Source organism: Cervus canadensis, chromosome X, assembly GCF_019320065.1.
Source record: "Cervus canadensis isolate Bull #8, Minnesota chromosome X, ASM1932006v1, whole genome shotgun sequence".
Taxonomy (NCBI): domain Eukaryota; kingdom Metazoa; phylum Chordata; class Mammalia; order Artiodactyla; family Cervidae; genus Cervus; species Cervus canadensis.
Window position 1 is genome coordinate 72,691,862 of NC_057419.1, and position 21,365 is coordinate 72,713,226.

Sequence of the window (21,365 nt, forward strand, 5' to 3'; positions counted from 1 at the left end):
CAATATATTTTCACCCAAAAGTTTGACCAAAATTAAAAGGTTGATAAAATAAAATTCCCATGAGAGTGCACACTGCATACATTAATATGTGAGGATATGAATCAGTACAGCTTTATTTGAACAGAGTATCAGCAATATTAATAAAAATTTACAACCATCATCTTCTTTCCAGTTCAATCCAGCTTGTACTTGGCTATGTATTTTCTATAAGAGAACATACATATTTGCCCAAGAATTCATGCAAGTTTTTTTAATCATAGCAACAAATGGGAAACAATTTTTGTGTCCATCAGGAGGAGAATGTCTAATTATGGCACATACACACTTAAGAATACTTGTGAGTAGTTAAAAGGGTGAGATGTATCTGTATGTGCTCTCAGGGAAAGATCCCACATTCGTTTTAGTAAATGACAAGGGCAAGAGGCAGAACAATATGTACAGTATTATCCATGTATATTAAAAAACTCACAGTGTATTTTTATAACACATATGTAAGAAAAAGTCTAGTCAATTTTGAAATAACACAAAATGTTAATTGTAGTTGCTTCTGAGGATAGGGGTGAATTTTAGAGGAATGTGATAGGGAAGGGGGATTGTGACTTATCCATACTTTTAGAATTTGGGGGCAATAAGAGCATTAGCACTATTACTTAAAAACTAGAATTTTCCTCTGGGGGAAGCAGAGACAAGATGCAGTGCAAGAATATTTTCTTATCAAGGATGGCACCTCTGCCACAGAAGAATTTTCTCCCTCCTAGAAGGACACCTGAGTTTTTAAAAATTCGATGTAAATGTTTGCTTATACCATGTTTTTTGGGGGGTTTTTTGGTGTTTTTTTTTTTTTTACACCATGATTATTGTCATCTTTTCTCATCTGCTTCTTATGGAGGAAGCTTTGGTTTTGACCACCAAGGTAAACTCACTTATTGGTGTGTGTGGTCAGCGGCCAATCTCAAATAATTCAGCCCATTAAAATTCTCCTGAAAATGCCAGGGTGGTTTCGAAAATCTCCTCTCTAACCTCAGGGTTATTACCCTAAGACCAGTAGCCTGTGTGCCTGTTTAGTTGCTACACTTCTGTCCGACTCTTTGCGACCCAGTGGACCGTAGCCCACCAGGCTCCTCTGTCCATGGAATTCTCCAGGCAAGAGTACTGGAGTGGGTTGCCATGCCCTCCTCCAGGGGATCTTCCTGACCCAGGGATAGAACCTCGTGTCTCCCCCATTGCAGGCAGATTCTTTACTGCTGAGCCACCGGGGAAGCCCAACGACCAGTAGTTTCTGTGCCAAATCAGACCCTAGTCACCAGCAGATTGGAAAACACCGAGAACGTGGTGGGGGCAGCCAGTGGGGATGAGGAGGTGTCTGAACCTTCCTGCCGGAAGTGACCCCTCACAGGGAAAGGGCAGCTGCGGCCCCGGGGTCCCGGGTGAGGAACCTGCAGAGTCGGGATGCTCTGAGTCAGGCAGCGCGGGCATCCGAGTGGCCCGTTCCTCTGCGAGCAGAGTGCAGCGTCCAGAGGAGGATGCAGAGAACAGCTGGCCGGCAGGTCAGGTTCCAGTCTGGAGACGAGGGCACAGGGCTCGCCGGGGAAGACCCAGGGAAGGGCGCTGTCACTGGGAAAGGGCGGGACCGGACACCGTGCTGGGACCCAGGAGGTCAGCTCTCCAGGAACTCTGGCGTGAGGGGTGGGAGAATTCCAGGGAAACAAGCCCCCAGACACCCCCTAAATTGAGTTTCATTCTCATTTTCACCTTCTTTCTTCAGACTGCTTTTAGTACTTTGGCCACAGGGTCCTTCTTTTCACTGCCAGAAAGATATTCTGGAGCAATGTGAAAAGAAATGAATTAATAGACACAAGGTCAGCCTCAGACTGGGAGGAGTGGAGCAATGTGAGCTCTGGAGGAATTCAGACCAGAGCTCCAGTTTTGCCCTGTCACTAGCAATGTGAACTAAGCACATTACCAAATTCTGTGAGCCTCAGATTCTTCCTCAGTGAAGTGTGTTTGATAAGCTCTGTCTTCTAGGACTGTTGGAATGTGTATAATGTATATAAAACACCTGGCATAATGACTAGTGTGCATTGGAACTGTAAAGAGTGACAATTTTTGCCATGATTTTTTTTGACCCCATATAATACCAACCCTCTTGCTGAGATTTTTGTTTTGTTTTGCTGTTGTTTTAATCCAGGAGATGTCTGAGAATATGCAGTACTATGGGATGCTGAACACCACGTCAGCCAAAAATTCTGTTTAATAAGAAAACATACCTTAGTAAATCATGCCCCATAGAGGTTGTATTATTTAGTTTGGCTGTTGGGGATTCTTCCCCATCTGGATGCAACTCAAAGCTCCTAAAATGTGTGTCAAGAACTAACTCCTTCTCTCCCTCCCAGCTGCCTTAGATCCAGATCACCCCATTTTCATTCATCAAACCCCTACCAAAATCAAGCCTTGCTATGTACTAAGTCCTGTCCTACTCTGCCAGACTCCCCTGTCCATGGGGATTCTCCAGGCAAGAATACTGGAGTGGGTTGCCATTTCCGACTCCAGGGGATCTTCCTGACCCAGGGATTGAACTCGAATCTCTTACATCTCTTGCATTGGCAGGTGGGTTCTTTACCAGTAGTGCTACCTGGGAAACCCTCCCTTAGGGCTTGCCAAATTTCACTCAAATTAACCCAGTCAAAATACCTTTTTAATGAGGCAGGCTCTGTTTCTTCCAGTCCAGGGCAAAGAGTGTGACATGGGCACAGTGACTTCTTGGCATCCCACCTCAAGGAAGTATCACCCCGATTTATCAGCAACTCCTTGGTGATGATGTGGCTAAATCACCTAGTTTGTGCGCTGTATTCTCCAGCACTGGAACAGAAGCACAGGATACCTTCCATTCCCTCCCTAGGTGGAGAGTTCTCTCTAGTTAATCCATGATCCCAAAGTAACTGCTGAAAGCAGTTCTCCTTTGGAAGTTTAATTGCTCAACTCTGAGACACATGACCCAAGGGTCTGGCCCTTGCTCACCACCCTCACACACCCTCTTCTGGCCCACCACCACTTAAAATCACCTCCCATTGAAGAACTTGAGGTTTTTCCAAGGCTCCAGGTTGTATTGTCTCAGGACATTTACTCTTGAGTGCCCTCATCTGGCCCTCCCCTCCACCCCCACTCATCCTTTTCACTTGTCTTTTTTGTCTTAGAGGCATCTCACCTCACTGTCTTTCTTTTTTTTTTTTAATTTATTTTTTTCCATTTATTTTTATTAGTTGGAGGCTAATTACTTTACAATATTGTAGTGGTTTTTGTCATACATTGACATGAATCAGCCATGGATTTACATGTATTCCCCAGCCCAATCCCCCCTCCCACCTCCCTCTCTACCCGATCCCTCTGGGTCTTCCCAATGCACCAGGCCCGAGCACTTGTCTCATGCATCCAACCTGGGCTGGTGATCTGTTTCACCCTAGATAATATACATCACTGTCTTTCTTATATGATAGCTGCTGCTAGATTCTAATCCAATGGGAAAAGGCTCAGCCTTCTTTTTCTTACCGCCCCCCCCCCCACTCCATACATACTAACATGGAGCCTTCCAAAGAGCAACTGCTCGATTAATGTTTAAGGGGAAAAAACAGTGAACAATTTAGTATGATTTTATTTCTCTTACATTATTGAATAAACAAAGCAAGTTCAGATATATAACTTTTATTTTGCAGAACAGGAAAATATAAAGAATAAGGGAAACCAAGAATTCACCATCTACTTGTTTCTCTATTTTTTTTTTTTGATCCCAACTATTTTACCTCTAATTTCTTTTGCATTTCTAAGGAAATGCCTATTCCAATGCTATCTTTTCTTATCTATCTATTCCAGATCACTAAAAAAGATGGAAGGTTATTTGTTTAATTTGTTTAACAAAATAGCAAAACTATTACTCTTAAACTTCATAAACAGCATTAAGTATGTAACCAATATCATTCATACATTTAGATTCTGAACTAAAGTTTTTTTTTTTTAACATTTGAAATATTTTTTTTAAGCAACATTTGAAAACTTTCAACAACAAAACATAAATCTGTAGGTTATTCAAATATGCAATGCAATGTGATCCCTCCAAGTGCCCACACTACTTCAGGACAATGCTTCAGATTTCACTACAGATGAGAGAAGCTGCCTCGGCCATTGGCCCCAGAATGCACACTGGCCAGGGTACTGCTGTGAAGCATGGCTGCAAATCTGGCTCGGGCTCTCTCTTCTTCATCTCTTAAAGCCTCTTCATACCAGGATGGGAAGGCACTGGGGACGGTATCATGCATGTTGGCCAAGAATTCAAGAACTTTCATTTTGCTGGTTTCAGCATGGGCTCTCGGGCCCCACAGGAACTCATAGCGTGGAGGATCACTGTTGGGCACCTGGCGGTATTCCAGGTACCTTTCCTGCACCAGATCTTTGGTAATGAGCTTCTTGGGATCCCCATGGATGAAGTGCTTCCTTCCAGCATATATCCCCATCACATTGAGCACCTCCCAGACATCCTCCTCAGTGGCGCAATTGCCCTTCATGAAGATCACACAGAGGATGGTCATAAGGAGGCCGGTCTTGGGCATGATCTCCTCACCCCTCAGCCTGTCATCACTAGTGCGCTGAAATTTGCTGACAAGGGCATAGCAATGAGTGGTGGGGTTGACTTCCTTCACCTCAATGCCAAAGGCCAGCACCATCAGCTCAGAAGCTTTCCTGAGGATCTCATTGAAGTGCTTCTTGTCCTTTTTGATGACATGCTTAATCATATCTTCTTTGGTAATGGGCTCTCTCAGATTATGCTTGCGCAGCAGGAATTGCACCAACAGAGTTGCCTTCTGGTCTAGAGGCGTTCCACAGGAAAACTCAGTGCTGGGTAATGCCTGGAAGATGCTTGGTTTTTCATTTTGGCTCTTAGCACCATCATCAGATCTGGTGCATGAAGCACCTGCAGAAGTAGTGGTAGTGGAAGGGGCTCTCCCAGACCCCTGGGATTTTCTATCTGACCCAGAAGCAAGAGAGCTCTGGACATTACCACCAAGAGGAGGAGTAAGGGAAGAGGGGAACTCTTCTTCCTCTGCTGCAGAGGTCTGAGCATCTTGGAGATGCTGAGCCTCACTCCGGGCCTGCTGGCGTTTCTCACGGGCGCGGAGCTTACTCTTTTGCCCCCGAGGCATGATGACACAGATCAGGGACAGCAGGCAGGAGTGTGGGCAGGAAGACAGACAATGAGGGCACCTGGAGGAGGGAGGAGATGCTGTGAGCGCCTTCAACGGGGAGATTCCTCCCTGGCTTTAACCAAGACCACCTTTGCAGGTTTGTGTGAGGTTACTGCTCTAGAACCCACAGGGCTCCCTAATCAGCTTGCCCCGTGAGACTCCTGTAGATAAGTCAGTGTGCCTTGGGCTGGCAGGTCTAGGCTCTGTGGGGTACAGTCTAAAATCTTCTCAGTTCACATTTAGAAGCATCCTGTCAACTGTTGGCAGGGCCCGGCCATCCTCCCCTCTGCCGCTCTGAAGCTAAACTGCTTCCAAAAATGGCCTTCCGTCCCTGAGACCCTCCCGTCCCCGAGGAGGAAATGAAGGAAAGCCTTAGTTGGCCACCCCTGCTGGGGCCTTCCAGAACTGACAACACGAGCAGGGTTTGATGTGACCCCCTTTGCCCTGGACTATCAGGGTCTTCAGTTGTCACTCATGTCTTCCCCCCCCCCCGCCCCCCGCACACACACCCCGCCCCGCCGCGTCCCTCCCCTCCACCAGACCGAGACCGTCCGTCCGGTAGTTTGACAGCCTGACCCGGGGTTTCCCAGGGTAGACAGCAGGGACAGTGAGTGTGTGTGCCCGGTTTAGCGTACCTTTAGTCCTCGCTCAGGCTCCTCTCCCTAATTCCAAATAAAGTCCGGGATGTTGTCCTCTTTTGATCTGAGACCATTAGCCTCAGATCAAAGGCTTCACTTCCTGATACCTCGAGGTAGAACTGAGGGGTTGTTGGGCCTAACGGCTATGCCACGGGCCTCTTAGCGCGTGGCAGATCAGAGCGGAGTTCTGTGACATCTCCTTTATTCTAGGGAGGCATATTCCCACAATTCTAAGCCTCGCCTCTCCCCTCCAGAGACCTGAGACCCTGGAGGGGGAAGTCAGCTCACACCTCCTGCTGACAGCTCTGCCCTGGGCTTCCCAGGAGTGAAAGCAGGGACGAGGCTGTGTGCCGGTCCGTCTATATGTGGGGGGAAGATTGTTGCATCATTCCTCAAGGTGGAGGCAGGGAGTAGGGTGTCCTCTTAGCTGCTTCTTCAAAGGCTTCCTGGGTAATACTCACTCTGAAAACTCAGCTGTTTCCCTACTGCAAACCTTACAGAAAATAGCTAAGTCCTAGGCTAGATACCAGACGGGAAAGTTGCAGTGCAAGGCAGGTTCCCAGGACGCATGGCAGGCTCTAAGAGAAAAAGCACATTGGCCCACAGCCGTTTGTTCGCCAGCCATACATAGACTTTGGGGAGACTTCTACTCTAAAAGTTCTACTTTCTAAGGAGAAAAGGCTACGTTACAGAATTTTGTGAGACTCAGATCTTTTATATTACTAACATTGCACAGTCCAGTGTGGCCACTTTATTTTTTGATTTTCATTCATAGTAAGAAATATATTTACATCTCTAGCAAGTGGGTGTGTATATGCATTTTTTTTTCATGAAAGAATACCTACCCTTGTTAAGTGTGATTCATTCTTTCCATTCTTTATATTTGATCATAATAGTAACTTTAAAAAAATATCAGTCCTCATCCTCTAAAGAGGTCTCAGGTGGTTACTGCACAGCCTCTGGACTCATACTGTTGCACCAAACTTTGGTTGCCATCCTGTTAGGTGGGCTCTGAGGAGATGCCTCAGGTTCCTTCAGTGAAGCAGTAGAAATCCATGGTCCCAAGTCACAGTGAAGGAAACCACAGGCTGAACCTTAAAATCTTTCCTCCAACCAATCCTGTTGTCTGCCTCTCTTGCAGGCTACAGACCTGTCTCAACTCCAGAGGCATGCCCCCACCTGCCCACGCTCAGGTTCTAGTTCAACACAGACTTAGTCTCTCCCAGGGGGTTCTCATTTATGTTGTTTTGTTGTTGCTGGTATTATTCTTTTCATTCTGGTTTTTATAGTTTCTCCAGGATTGAGTTTAGTAAACAGCAGCCCAAGTCTGCTTGCCATCTTGGAAGCTACATATGAGGCAGTGTATTAACATGCTTAGGCTGCTGTAACAAAGTACCACCAACTTGAGTGTCTTAACAACATAAATTTACTTTCTCACAGTTCTGGAGGCTAGTAATTCCAGTTAGAGGTGCTGGCAGACTCAGTTTCTGGTAAGAGCTCTCCTTTTGACTTTTTGCTGTTTTCACAGGTTGGATGGCATCACCGACTCAATGGACATGAGTTTGAGTAAACTCCAGGAGCTGGTGATGGACAGGAAGGCCTGGCGTGCTGCAGTCCATGGGGTCGCAAGAGTCGGACACGACTGAGTGACTGAACTGAACTGGAACTGAACACAGGGACTCTTCTCTGTAAATACACAGATGGAGAGTGATACCTAGTATCATTTCCTCTTCCTTTAAGAACAGCAGCCTAATTGGATTATTGCCCCATTGTTATGAGCTCATTTAACTCTAATAATCTCCTTAAAGACCCTGTTTTCAAATACAATCACAAGGGTGGGTTAGGGCTTCAGCATATGAATTAGGGGCGGGGGTGGGGGGAGCACAATTCAGTCCAAAGCAAGTAGTAAATCTGTAAATAGTTTAAGGAGAATTGGCATATTTACAGTATTCTTTTCCCTATGAATAAACCTAGTGTTCTTCTTTATTTATTTGGGATTTCTTTCTCTATCAGTACATTTTTATAGTTGCCTCCAAAATGATTGTGTACATTTTTGTTAAATTTCTTTTTAGGTAAGTTTTGGATATTGCTGCTGTTACGGATAATGCTGCTGTTAAATTTTCTATTTAATTATTCTAATTAGCTATTGATTTTGTGTGGCCAGACACACAAAATTTTTTTTTGTATAGTAATCTTTTTTGAAGAGATTTTTTTTGTATAGTAATCTTACATACAACAGCTTTTGGAGTCTCTTACTCGAGTATTTTGTGCACTGGTTCCTTTGGATTTTCTAATTAAAGGCTCATATTGTTGCCATTTATTATCTCTGTCTTTTCAACATTGAGTGGCCGGTTAGCTCCCCATATGGTCCACAGAACAAACTCCGTTTTCTGGGATTCCCTAGTGGCTCAGATGGTAAAGAGTCTGCCTGCAATTGGGACACCTTGGTTTGATCCCTGGGTCAGGAAGATCCGCTGGAGAAGGAAATGGCAACCCACTTCAGTATTCTTGCCTGGAAAATCCCATGGATGGAGGAGCCTGGCAAGCTACATACCGTGGGGTCGCAAAGATTTGACACGACTGAGTGATTTCATTTTTTTCAATATTCCTTCCTCTTTTATTTTGATATTCTTATTCCTTTAGTTATGTATTCCAGGCCACTTTTAAACAGTAGAAATAGTACCATAACATCTGTGTCTTTGTTCTGACTTTGATGCTTCTAACATTTCACATTTATCTAAGTTTGCTGTAGATTTTAGGAAATGAAAATTCTCTTCAATTGTTATTTTAGTAAAGGTTTTTTTTTTTTTTTTTTTTACTGTGGTGTTAAGTATCATTCAAAGACTTTTTCTACACCCCTGGACATGATCCGATGCATTTTATCCTCTAATCTGTTAATGTCAAGAAATTCCAGTTGACAATTTTTTGTAATGTTATGATAGCTTTGCATTTCTTGAATTCAGCCTCTCTATTCACTTCTATATTGGATATGCCATGAATTTATTTACTGTAGTCGATGCCTCTATGTAAGTGAGATTAGCTCAAGTTATTTTTTTTTCCCTTGGGATGTCATTGTCTGGTCTCTGTATAAAGGTCAGCACACCTATTAAAATGAGTTTAGTAATTTCTCATCAACAGATTACTGGAGAAAGAAAATGTGGTATAAAGATATGATATTTAGAATGAACATTTTTGCTAGAGAAATTATTAATGGTATACAACCATACAGAGAAGAGTAAAATGAACCCAATATACCTGACACTCAGAATCAATAATCATCAATAGTTAAGAGGTTAAACACAATAGTTTAATGGTAACTGTTGATCCAGTTAACATTTGTTAGGTTTTTACTTTACAGAATTTGAAATTTCCAAATAAGGAATTTAAATAAATTTGAGTACTATTCTATTTAAAATAAAATCACATAAAATGCTCAGTTAATACCAGAGAACACACACACACAGAAAAAAAGGATATAGAAAAGAGCAAATGCAACAAATAGAAAGCAGTTACACAAATAGTAGGTTTTTTGTAAAAGTATATCAACAATCATTTTAAGTGTGAATACTCTAAATGCACCAGTTAAAAGGCAGAAATTGTCAGATCAGGTAAAAAAGACTCAACTGTATGCTGTCTCCAAGAAACCCATTTGTGTATCAAGACTCTGATAGGAAAAAGCAAAGAATGAGGGATGTTAGGACAGTGAAACTCTTCTGTATGATACTGTAATGGTGGATACATACCATTGGTATCTGTCAAAATCTGTAAGGCCTGTACAATACAGAGGGTGAATCCTAATGTAAACTATTGACTTTAGTTAATAATATTATATTAATATTAGTTTATTAATTATAGATACAGATGGACAGATATATAAATAATTATAGCTATATGTGCATAGATGGGCTAGTATTACAGACATTTTTTAAGCTGTATCTTCTGAGAGGGCTTAGAAGCAAAAAGACTAATAGCAATGGAACAACATGAACAGGAAAAGAAATCTAATATTGGATTATAACCCAAAATATAAAATAAATATCCAGGAGTTTATATTGCCATAAATGACTGAATAAATAAATCAGAGAGAATAGAAACATCTTATGTAGAGAATAATACCAAACAATTTATATAGTTATTCCACTCTCAAGGAGAGGGGCATAACTCCCCACCCCTTAAGTGTTGGCTAAACATAGTGATTTCTTTTCAAAGAGTACTGTATGGAAAGGAGAGTGAAAGAGTAATTGTACAGTAGAAAAATTTGACAAACACTACCTTAGGTAGGTGAACAAGGTGAGATCATCAGTTGTTAAGTCATGTTGATAATGTACCCTTGATATGATGAAAATGTCAGTTTATTCCTGAGGCCTTCCTCATCAGGACCCATAATGCCAGTCTAATCATGAGAAAATATCAAAGACATACCAAAAGCAGGACATTCTTAAAAATACTTGACAAATACTCCCCCAAACTGTCAAGGTCATCAAAAATAAGGAAAATCTGATAAACTGTCACGTCTAGAGGACCCTAGGAGAAGTGATGTCTAAATGTAGTGTACTACTGTTGATGGGATCTTGGGCCAGAAAAAGGACATTAGGGGAAAAAATGGAGGAAAACTGAATGAAGTATGGACTTTTGCTACTAATAAAGTATCAATAGATTCAGTGGGCTTCCCGGGTGTGTGTGTGTGTGTGTGTGTGTGTGTGTGTGTGTGTGTGTGTGTGTGTGTGTGTGTGTGTGTGTGCACGTGCATGCGTCCATGTGCTCAGTTGTCTTCAACTCTTCACAACCCCATGGATTGTAGCCCACCAGGCTCCTCTGTCCATGGAATTTTCCAGGCAAGAATATTGGAGTGAATTGCCATTTCCTGTTCTAGGGGATCTTCCAGATCCAGGGATCAAACCTGGGTCTCTTGCTACTCCTGTACTGGCAGGCCAGTTCTTTACCACTGAGCCACCTGGGAATCTGCCTGCCAATGCAGGAGATGCAGGTTCGATCCCTGGGTCAGGAAGACCCCCTGGAGAAGGAAATGACTACCCACTCCAGTATTCTTGCCTGGGAAATCCCATGGACAGAGGAGCCTGGTGGGCTGCTGTTCATAGGGTCACAAAGAGTCAGACACAACTGAGCATGCACAGACATGTCAATCCCAAAGTCTCAACCTGCATTATTTGCGATTATTCTCTCTACACAATGTGTAAAATGTTTACACACCAGGGGCCATATGTCTACCCCAGAGAGTATCTGGTGGCAACAGACCACTGAACGGGTATCTGCCTTACGGCTGCAAAGAACTCAGGAACCCAGAGAAGCAGTCTAAGGTAGGGATAAGTAAATAGGTAAGTGTTAGTCATTGAATTGTGTCCGACTCTTTGTGACCACCCATGGACTGCAGCCTGCTAGGCTTCTCTGTCCATGGAATTCTCCAGGTAAGAATACTGGAGTGGGTAGCCATTCCCTTCTCCAGGGGATCTTCCTGACCCAGCGATCGAGCTTGAGTCTCCTACACTGCAGGCAGCTTTTTTACTTCTGAACCACCAGGGAAGCCCAAGGTGGGGATAGCATCTAGAATATATTTTGATGTTCTAGCTCCAGCTTCAGTGCTGGAGGGCTCTGTACACAGAGAAAATGGCTTTTGTCATCAGGCATGAAGACAGCTATCAGTTCTGATACACTGGTCAGGATGCACAGAACCACCAGAGGAGTGATAAGGGGTAGGTCTCTCAGTATCTCTCAATATTCATTAATATTATCACTGAATGACACAGGGGAGCTCGCTGTACTCTGCCTGACAGTGAGCAAGGAGGATTCTAAGGTAAGGAGGGGTATCAGGCATGTCTCTGGTCATTTCAACCAGTAGATCTACCCACTCAGATTGCTCTGCAACTTTAAGCTGATAATGATTCATAGATTTTCGAAGCCTTTTTGCGGAAGTTGTCCACGACCCTCCAAGATTCCCCATGTTCTCTCCACTATGTGCTGAACTCCGAATTCAGAACTCTGACTGCCAGCCTGCCCGGGGCTATCAGGACTTGGTTTAGTATGTGGCCTCTCTCATGGACTCTGGAAATTTCTTTACCCACCATGCCTCTTTGTCATTACTAGTTGAAGATATCCTGTCTAGACTCTTCTCAGGGATCTAGTCACTCTAACCAAATCCTTGCTAATTGGAAAGAATCTTACTGACAAAGAATTTAAAAACATGCACCCAGAGATATCCCAGTACTCAATATACTTTGCAAAAATCCTGCTTTGTATGGATGAGGAATTTATTAATGAGTGATAGTTTTCAATAAAAGAATTAGAAAATGGAAATAACAAAATAACATTGAGGATATATATTCACATAAAAGCTTGATCTATGTTTAAAATTGATTGAATAAGATACCTGTGAGTTTATGATACTCACATACATTAATATGTCAGAGTATAAATTGGTACATATTATTTAAACAGAATAGCAGTGATATTCTTAAAAACTTACAATCAACACAGTATTTCTGCTTCAATCCAATGTTTATTTCTATGTCTTTACTATAAGAAAATAGCCACATTTGCCCAATAAGTTATATTCAATGATGTTGGTTTCAGTTCTATTAGTTATAGCAATAAATAGAAAACAACGTATGTGCCCATCAGAAGGAGAATGGTTAATTGTGGCACATACACACTTTAGAATTTTTGGAAGTAGAAGGGTGAGATAGATCTATACCTGCTTCCATGGAAAGATCCTGCACTCATTTCATTAAGTGACAAGGACAAGTAGCAAAATAATACATACATTATTATCCATGCGTGTTAAAAACTCACATTGAATTTTCCTACTTTATCTATGTAAGAAAAAAGCCCAGAATATATTTTAATGTAACATATACAGCATTTAAAAATTAGGGTTACTTCTGCATGAGACTGAATTTTAGAGATTGAAATAAGGAATGGGATTTGGATTTATTCATGTTCTTCAAAAATTTTTAGCATCAAGAACATAAGCACTATTTCTGTTGTAATTAGTATATTTAAATAAAACGGGCAACAGAAATAGTAGTGTATGTTATTCATGTGGTATCTGCTAGCAGGAATGTAGGAAGAAGCCTAAAACCTGAATGAGAACACTACAAAAGTTTCTCTGTCCTATACATAAAGCTTGCCTTGAGTTAGCCAGTGTCTCTGCTGTCAGGTAACCCAAGGACCTAGGCTGCTTCCACCATGCGGATCCATATCTCAACACAGACTTTGCATGTTTGCTGTTGAATTGAACAGAAAGCATCGAGGTAGCACACTGTCAAATGCCTTGATCTGAAAAGAACAAACATCTTTCTGTTCATATTTCAGTGGCAAGGGTAATCACAAAATCCTTTCTAACACAAGTGGACTGGACAATTCAGTGTCCCTATGTGTCCAGGGAGCAGAGCAAGACAAATGTGATGAGCATGTGTAGTCTCTCCACAAACAAGAGTAGGAGATTATCAGTAAAGTACACTTACAATTTGTATATAAAAGCCCTCTTCATTCTTGGAGAAGTTTCTGAGAAGGCAAAAATTGCCTTGAAACACTCCAACTTTTTATAGTGCCCACTATGTGACAGGTGTTTTCAGATACAGTTCAGTTCAGTACAGTCTCTCAGTCGTGTCTGACTCTTTATGACCCCATGGACTGCAGCACTCCAGGTTTCCCTGTCCATCACCAATTCCTGGAGTTTACTCAGACTCATATCCATCGAGTCAATGATGCCATCCAACCATCTCATCCTCTGTCATCCCCTTCTCCCAATTTTCTAAATGACACTGTAAATCTTAGCAGGGAAGGGTCACCTTTGGTCATGAAATAGTACCGTTCTGCACTTACCTTTAGAGTAGTCTCAATCCACTGAGACTTTTCTTCTTCCTTTTGCTGCATGGTCAAAAATCACAACTAGTGATCCTCTGCTGCCCATCACCTGATGAAGACGCCTGAACGCTTGTACAGGTGTCTCTTTAGGCACAGTGGAAAACCAGGGTTTTCCTCTGAGGCAGATACAGACAAGAGTCAGGAAAATGATGGTCTTTTTTTTTTCTTTTTACTTCTGAAAGGTGGCATGTCTCCTGGGGAAACATTTTCTGCACTTTTGGTAGACTGAATAATTGCTCCATGAAGATGCCCATACCCTTATCCCTGAAACCTGTGAATATGTTATGTTACATGGCCAAAGGCACTTTGCAGATTTGGTAAGGTTATGCAACCAACTTTCACATAAAGATACTGGATTACCTGGATAGACCAAATCTAATAACATGACACCTAACAAGCAGAGAACTTTCTCTGGCTTGCTGCAGGAGAGAGATGTAGCAGACAGGAAAGTTAGAGAAATACCAAGCATGAGAAGGATTCAGTTTAATTGCTAACTCAAAATACATGGGCCCACATGTGAGGATTGGGGAGAGGCCTGGAGAAACTATGGCAGGTCCAACTAACAGCAAGGAAATAGGGCCTTGGTATTATTATCACAAAGAACTAGATTCTGCCAAAACCTGAATGGTTTTGGAAGGAAATTCTTCCCAGAACACTTAAGGAGAGGTCTGGCAGCTGAAAACTTGACTTGGGCCTTGTGAAACCCAGAACAGAGAAACCGGCAGAAGCAATTTGGATTTCTCTCACAGACATGTGAGATCATAAATGTGTCTTGTTGTTGACTGCTAAATTTGTGGCAATTTGTGGAATACTAGCATAACCTCCTGGAAGGGCTACAGGGTCTATTAGAATCCAGTCTCTGCAGATGGTTGTGAGACAGTGACTTCCTTGGTCCTTCTTCATCCACCACTTAGAAGGGAGGCTTTGGTTCTTGGTCACTTAGTTAAGCTTACTCATCAGGGTGCAGATTCACTGGCCAGTCTCAAATGAGTCAGTAGATTAAATTCGCTTTTCTTTCTAACCTCATCTGCCTTCTAAAACCTTATTTTTGTTGTTTAGTCTAAGTTGTGTCTGACTCCTTGCAACCCCATGGACTGCAGCGCACCAGGCTTTTGTCCTTCACTATCTCTGGAAGAACCAGTAGATCCTGTGCCTAATCTACTCATAAGCCAATTTGGAGAAAAAACTTTTGAGTGTGATGGAAGCACCCAGAGCAGATGAGCAGACTTCTAAACTTCACCTCCACAGTTAACAATAGTGCTTGGGGCTGCTGCTTTTGGAGAGATTCCATGCTGAGGATGGGACAGATAGGGGATAGGTGGGTGATTCTGGGCTTTCTGTTCCACTGGGAGCAGAGTATAGCCTTACAAAAGGAAGTAGGGGAGAGCTAGACAGTAGGTCAGGATCCAGATGTGGACATAAGGGTACACTGGGGAAAACTCAGGGGAAGCGCCATGTCATTTGGAAAGGGCTGGATCTGGTACCATGTACCAGCACTGGGTAGAGTCAGCTCTGAAAGAACCCTGTGGATAGGGGCAGGAGAACCTTAGGCAAATGCAGGCCCTAGACAGTCCCCACTCAGTGTTTAGTTCTTGTTTTCACCTTGTTAATACACCTGGGTTTAGTACACTGGCTGCAGATGCCTTCTTTTTGTATTTCCCAGGAGATACCATACAGTAATGAGAAATGAATTAAAAGATAGAAAGTTGGCCTCAGGTTGTGAGTGGTGGAACAGTGTAGGCTGTAGAAGAATTCAGATCAGGGCACTAGTCCCAGCTCTGTCACTTACACGCCAGGTGAACTGAAGAAAATAGCAGAATTCTGTGAGCCTCAGATTCTTCATCTGTGAAATGGATTTGATAAGTAGTCTTCTTGCTCTTGGTTCACATATATTCATGTAAATAGGAATATTGGAATGTGACTTAACTAAGACACTGGCACAGTATCTGGCATGCATTGATTGGATTTGCTAAATTTTAGTTATTACTATAATTATTTTCCCCCTAAAACCTACAAACCTCCCTTTTTTTTGGTTTGTTTGTTTGTTTTTAATCCAGGAAATAACAGAATTTGTAGCTCTCTAGGATATGGCACAAGAAATCAGCTGATATGTTGTCTAGCATGTTAAACTAAGTTACTTGCTATATAATTTTTCTTAGGATATTTATTTCTGGTGTGGGTGATTCTACCCAGTTTGATGCAACTCAAAATTCCTGGAATTTGTGTCAGAGTTTATTTCCATCCCTCCTTTATATCTTCCCTTCCATCCCAGATGCTTGTGTTTGCAATTATTTTACCTCCATCACAAATCTAGTCCTTAAGAGTTTACCAAATTACATTCCAGATAACCTAATTAAAATGTCCATTTATTGGATGGGATATCTCTCCCAGCCCAGGGCAAAGACTGCCAGCACAGTGGCTTCAGAGCATCCCATCTCATATAAAACCACTAAACCCACTATGCATGCATGCTCAGTCACTAAGTTGTACCTGACTCTTTGTGACCCCAGGGACTATAGCCCACCAGGCTCCTCTGTCCATGGGACTCTCCAGGCAAGAATACTGGAGCGGGTAGTCCTGCCCTTCTCCAGGGAATCTTCCTCACCCAGGGATCAAACCCAAGTCTCCTGCATTGCAGGCAGATTCTTTACCACCTGAGTCACCAGGGAAGCCCCACCTCATGTAAGTAACACCCTAATTTCTCAGACACTCCCTTGTTATAATGTACACAAATCACCTATTTTGTGGACTGTGTTCTCCCACACTGGAAAAAAGAGCACAGAACCTATTCCATTCCTGCCCTAGGTGAAGATTGCTCTGCTTTGTACATGATCTTGAAATAAGTGCTAAAAGCAGCTTTCTATTCCAGGCTTTAGTCTCTTAATCTGAGACAGAGCACCTGAGATTTTAGTATCTGCCTACTACTCGAACTCATGTGACCCACCACCCAGCTTAATTAAAATTACCTCCCACTGAAGCACTTGCATTTCCCAAGGTCTCAAACCCCTTTGCCAAGGGGTATTTAGATTACTCACAATTAAACCCCCAAGTCCTCACATCATCTTTTGACTTGTCCTTTTAGTTGTAGGGGATATCTTACAATATTCCTTACATCATAGCTGCTCCAAGACTTTAAAATTCTATGAGAAGGAATGGTTCTTGTTTACCTTAGTATTCCCCATACTAACAGGGAGCTTTGCAAAGATTAGATGTCTAAGTATTGTTGGAGAAAAAAAATGGGCCACTGAAAAAGGCTAGTTTATTACAATATTATTTCTCCTGCATTCTTGAATAAGCTAAATATATCCAGATTTCTCTCTCCCTCTATAAATATATATATATAATCTTATGAAATAGACTAAAACTAATAAATGAAACCAAGAACTTTTATCTTTTATTTATGCATTTCTTGACCACAACTATTACAATGCTGAGTTTTTCACATTTCCAAAGTAATGCCTCATCCATCGCCATGTTACCTTATTCCAAATTACTAGGTAAGGTGGAACTTTTCCAGTTACACAAACAATAAAACTCTTACACTTAGATCTCACCCATAGCATCAGTGTTTGAGCAATATAACTCAGAAGTGTGGATTACAAAGCTACTTAAATCTTCTATTAAAAGGAACAATATTTTTAAAATTTTCCAAGATACAGCATAGAACACAAAAACACAAATATGTTACACACAGTATAATCTGCAGCCCCTCCCCAACCTTCTACTACTTAGAACGTGAACTTATTTTTAACAACAAAGTAAGGAATCTGCCTCAGACTCTTTTGGAGTGGGAGGAACTGATGGCTAAGGCACTGGAGCGGGCCCTGGCCCGGGCAGCAATACGAGCCTTGGCTGAAGCTCTAGCTTGGGCTCTCTCTTCCTCATCTCTCAAAGCCTCCTCATACAAGGATGGGAAGGCAGTGGGGACCATATTATGGATCTTAGCCATAAACTCTAGCACTTTCATCTTGGTGGTTTCAGCATGGGCTCTAGAGCCCCACAGGAACTCATAGCATGGAGGATCACTATTGAACACCTGGCGGTACTCTAGGTACTTCTCCTGCACTAAATCTTTGGTAATGACCTTCTTAGGATCCCCAAAAATGAAGTGCTTCCTCCCCTTGTATAACCCCATCACATTCAGGACTTCCCAAACTTGCTCCTCACTAGCACAATTGCCCTGCATGAAGATCACACCCAGAACAGCCATCAGCAGGCCTGTCTTGGGAATCTCGATCCGATCTCTCAGCCTTGCATCGCAGCTTGCTTCCATTTTGTCGACAAGGATGTAGATGTGCCGGTAGGGATCCACTTCCTTCAGGTCAAGGCCAAAGATCATCTCCATGTGCTCAGCAGCTCTCTGGAGGATCTCAAGGTAGTGATTCTTATACATCTGGATTACTTCTCTCATCATTTCCACCTTGCTAATAGGCTCTTTCACGTTATACTTATACAGCAGGTAATACACCATTATAAGCACCTTATCATCTATACAGCCTCTGATGGACTCAGTAGATGAAGTACTTGTGGCTCTCTGAACACCCTGTGGATTGCAATATGACCAAGCAATAAGTGAGCTTTATGAAATAGCTTTGCAAGAGGAGAAAGAGGAAGGGAACTCTTCTCCTACTCCCACAATGGCCTGAGCACCTACCAGATTCTGGGGTTCAACTTGGGCCTGACGGCGTCTCTCACGGGTACGAAGCTTGCTCTTCTGACCCCGAGGCATGATGACTTTCAACAAAGGCAGCAGGCAAGTGGGCAGGTGACTCAGTGACCTAAAGTAAAGAAGATGAGATTGCCATGTCAACAGGCAGATAGATACCGCCTAGGCCTCTACTGAAGGCCGGGTCTACAGGTTTCCTTGAGGGCAATGTCCTGTGAGCCCCTTATTCTCTGATTTGTCTCTGCCCTGAGGACTCTGTGGAAATAACCAGGTGTGATTTAGCACCTACTTCCCAGATCTGCCCGGGGCTCACTGGGGCTTAGAACAGTGGCTCTGTTCTGAGTTAGGGAACAAAGGTTCATCACTTCACTTTTGGCAAGACCTGGCATTCCTGTGCTCTACTGGTCTGATGTTGTCCCATTATTTCAAAGTCCTTATTACTCTGAGACCCCAAAAGTGGAAATGAGCAGAACTTCATTGGACCACACTTGCCAGGGGATGCACAGGAAAGAAAGCGCCCGCAGAGCTTTGTGGGACCCTCTCCATCTTTGGGTGATTAGGGGTCTCAGTCCTCACTCAGTGCCCTCACTTTGGATTCTGGCAGGGCCTGAGACTCCTCCCTCTGCTGACATGAGACCAATACTCTCAGAGGCAAACCCTCAAATCCCTGAAAGGCCTGAGAAGGTGGTTAGGGACGCCCCAGTCTAACCCATCTGCCCCAGGTACCGTCGGGGATAAAGGCCCGAATAGGGTTCTCTGTGATCCCCACTGCTCAGAGGCAGGTGGTTCCTTTAGTCCTTACTCGGGGTCCTCACAGGGACTGTTGGAAAAGCTTGGATTGCCTCCCTCGAAAGGACCACGCGGCTGCCATCTTAGACCAGGCTCTGCCTTGCGGACACCGCCCGAGGAGCACGTGAGGGTATGCCTCGGCCTCACCCGCTTACCCGAGGTGGCCCTGGGCTGACAGCAGTGGAGGGGATTTGCGAGGTCCCCTTGGTCGTGGGGCTGGTGTTCCGGAGACCGCACTGGGCACCCGCACTATAAAATGGCGCAGGGCCCGGAAGCTCCTCCCTTTCCTGCCTTACGGCTGCCTTGCTTCCTTTCTTACGCATTCACTTCCCCTGGACACCGGATGCACACAGCCCAGCACCTCATCACCGGAAGCCGCGGCCTCTCAGGCCTAAAGTGCCAGAGGGGCACAGGCTCTAGTAGGACGCCCACTGTGGTCTGGCGGGTGGTTCCCTCAGACCTCCCTCGGTGTTGGCGCCTTTACCCACCACCCTCCCACCTCGCCACCTACCTCTCCCATCCCCACCTGCCCGCCCCGCCACTTACCCCCATCCCCCACCCCTCACCCCACCTCTTCCGTTAAGACCTGGGACCCTTCCGGCTGTTGTTTCTGAGCCAAAGCCAACACCCTGCTCAGTGCACCCCTCCCCCATCGCCCCCTCGGAAAATTTCAAAGCTATTCAGAGGTCCCTCCGCCAGATGATTCGTGTCCCATGTTCTCCCAGGGTGGGCCGAGAACAGGGCAGAACTCTGAGAACCCCTTTTATTTAGACTGACTGGTCCCCTCACTCCCAACGCTTTACCGTAATCCCCGGCAGAGCCTGGAGCTTCTCCCTGGCCTCTTTAACGAAGGCGCCCCTCAGACAACACGGGCGGAAATAGTCCTGGGTCAAATCCTTGCCCCACCGGGGCTCCTCCCACAGCCGCCAACAAAAGGGGCCGGGCTCTGCGAGGTCCCCTAAGTTCCGGGCTGGTGGTTCCCTCAGACCTTGCCCAGGGTCCTCGGCTTTACTTTCCCGTCCCTCTGCTGGTTTGAGTTGATACCCTGGTCTCACCGCCCTCACCCACCTCAGTCCCTTCAGAGGGAATTTTAAGGTTCTTGGAGGTTACTACATTAGATGATTCCTGCTTGGATCCTTTTAGGGTTGATGGCAGGAGTGGGACTCTGGGAGCCTCTCCAGTCTGTGATGGGTGGTACCCTCACATCGAACTCAGGATCTTTGCTGTAATTCCAGGCAGAGCCCGGGGTGCCTCCTTCAGCGTTCAAGAGATTGCTTCCCTCAGATCAATGCCTTCATTTCACTGAAACCCCCAGGGAAAATATTAGAGTGTATCACTTCTGGCCAGATTTGCCTGGCGTCTCCCAGGACTGATGGGGAGAAGGGGTGGAGGGAGGGGAGTTCTATGGAGTCGATTTTGTCCTACACATGAGGGAATTCCCTTCGCAATCCCATAGGGGCGTCTTCATCTTTTTTTTTTTTTAAAACTTCGGTTTGATACTGTGTATCCTTCCTCTGGTTCAGTTCAGTTCAGTTCAGTTCAGTCGCTCAGTCGTGTCTGACTCTTTGCGACCCCATGAATCGCAGCACACCAGGCCTCCCTGCTCATCACCAACTCCTGGAGTTTACTCAAACTCATGTCCATTGAGTCGATGATGCCATTCAGCCATCTCATTCTCTGTCGTCCCCTTCTCCTCCTGCCCCCAATCCCTCCAAGCATCAGGGTCTTTTCCAATGAGTCGACTCTTTGCATGAGGTGGCCAAAGTATTGGAGTTTCAACTTCAGCATCAGTCCTTCCAATGAACACCCAGGACTGATCTCCTTTAGGATGGACTGGTTGGATCTCCTTGCAGTCCAAGGGACTCTCAAGGGTCTTCTCCAACACTACAGTTCAAAAGCATCAATTTTTCGGTGCTTAGATTTCTTCACAGTCCAACTCTCATACATGACCACTGGAAAAACCATAGCCTTGACTAGACAGACCTTTGTTGGTGATGTAATGTCTCTGCTTTTTAATATGCAATCTAGATTGGTCATAACTTTTCTTCCAAGGGGTAAGCGTCTTTTAATTTCATGGCTGCAATCACCATCTGCAGTGATTTTGGAGCCCAAAAATTACTTAGCCTTAAACCAAGACCAGCCACACATGGTTCT

The 21,365-nt window shown here is 44.0% G+C and overlaps 2 protein-coding genes across 2 annotated transcripts; both read right to left on the minus strand.

Moving 5' to 3' along the window:
- Window positions 1-4,148: 4,148 nt before the first annotated feature.
- On the minus strand, window positions 4,149-5,192 carry LOC122435405 (melanoma-associated antigen B18-like). The gene is made up of 2 exons (XM_043459552.1): window positions 5,083-5,192; window positions 4,149-4,992 (listed from the first exon to the last, which is right to left on the minus strand). The coding sequence occupies exons 1-2, from the start codon at window positions 5,190-5,192 to the stop codon at window positions 4,149-4,151; spliced, it is 954 nt and encodes a 317-aa protein (XP_043315487.1).
- An 11,936-nt stretch (window positions 5,193-17,128) lies between these two features.
- LOC122435159 (melanoma-associated antigen B10-like) lies at window positions 17,129-19,344 on the minus strand. Its single transcript, XM_043459110.1, has 3 exons — window positions 19,225-19,344; window positions 18,411-18,534; window positions 17,129-18,299 (listed from the first exon to the last, which is right to left on the minus strand). The coding sequence occupies exons 2-3, from the start codon at window positions 18,483-18,485 to the stop codon at window positions 17,529-17,531; spliced, it is 846 nt and encodes a 281-aa protein (XP_043315045.1). The 5' UTR covers window positions 18,486-18,534; window positions 19,225-19,344; the 3' UTR covers window positions 17,129-17,528.
- Between the last annotated feature and the right edge of the window lie 2,021 nt (window positions 19,345-21,365).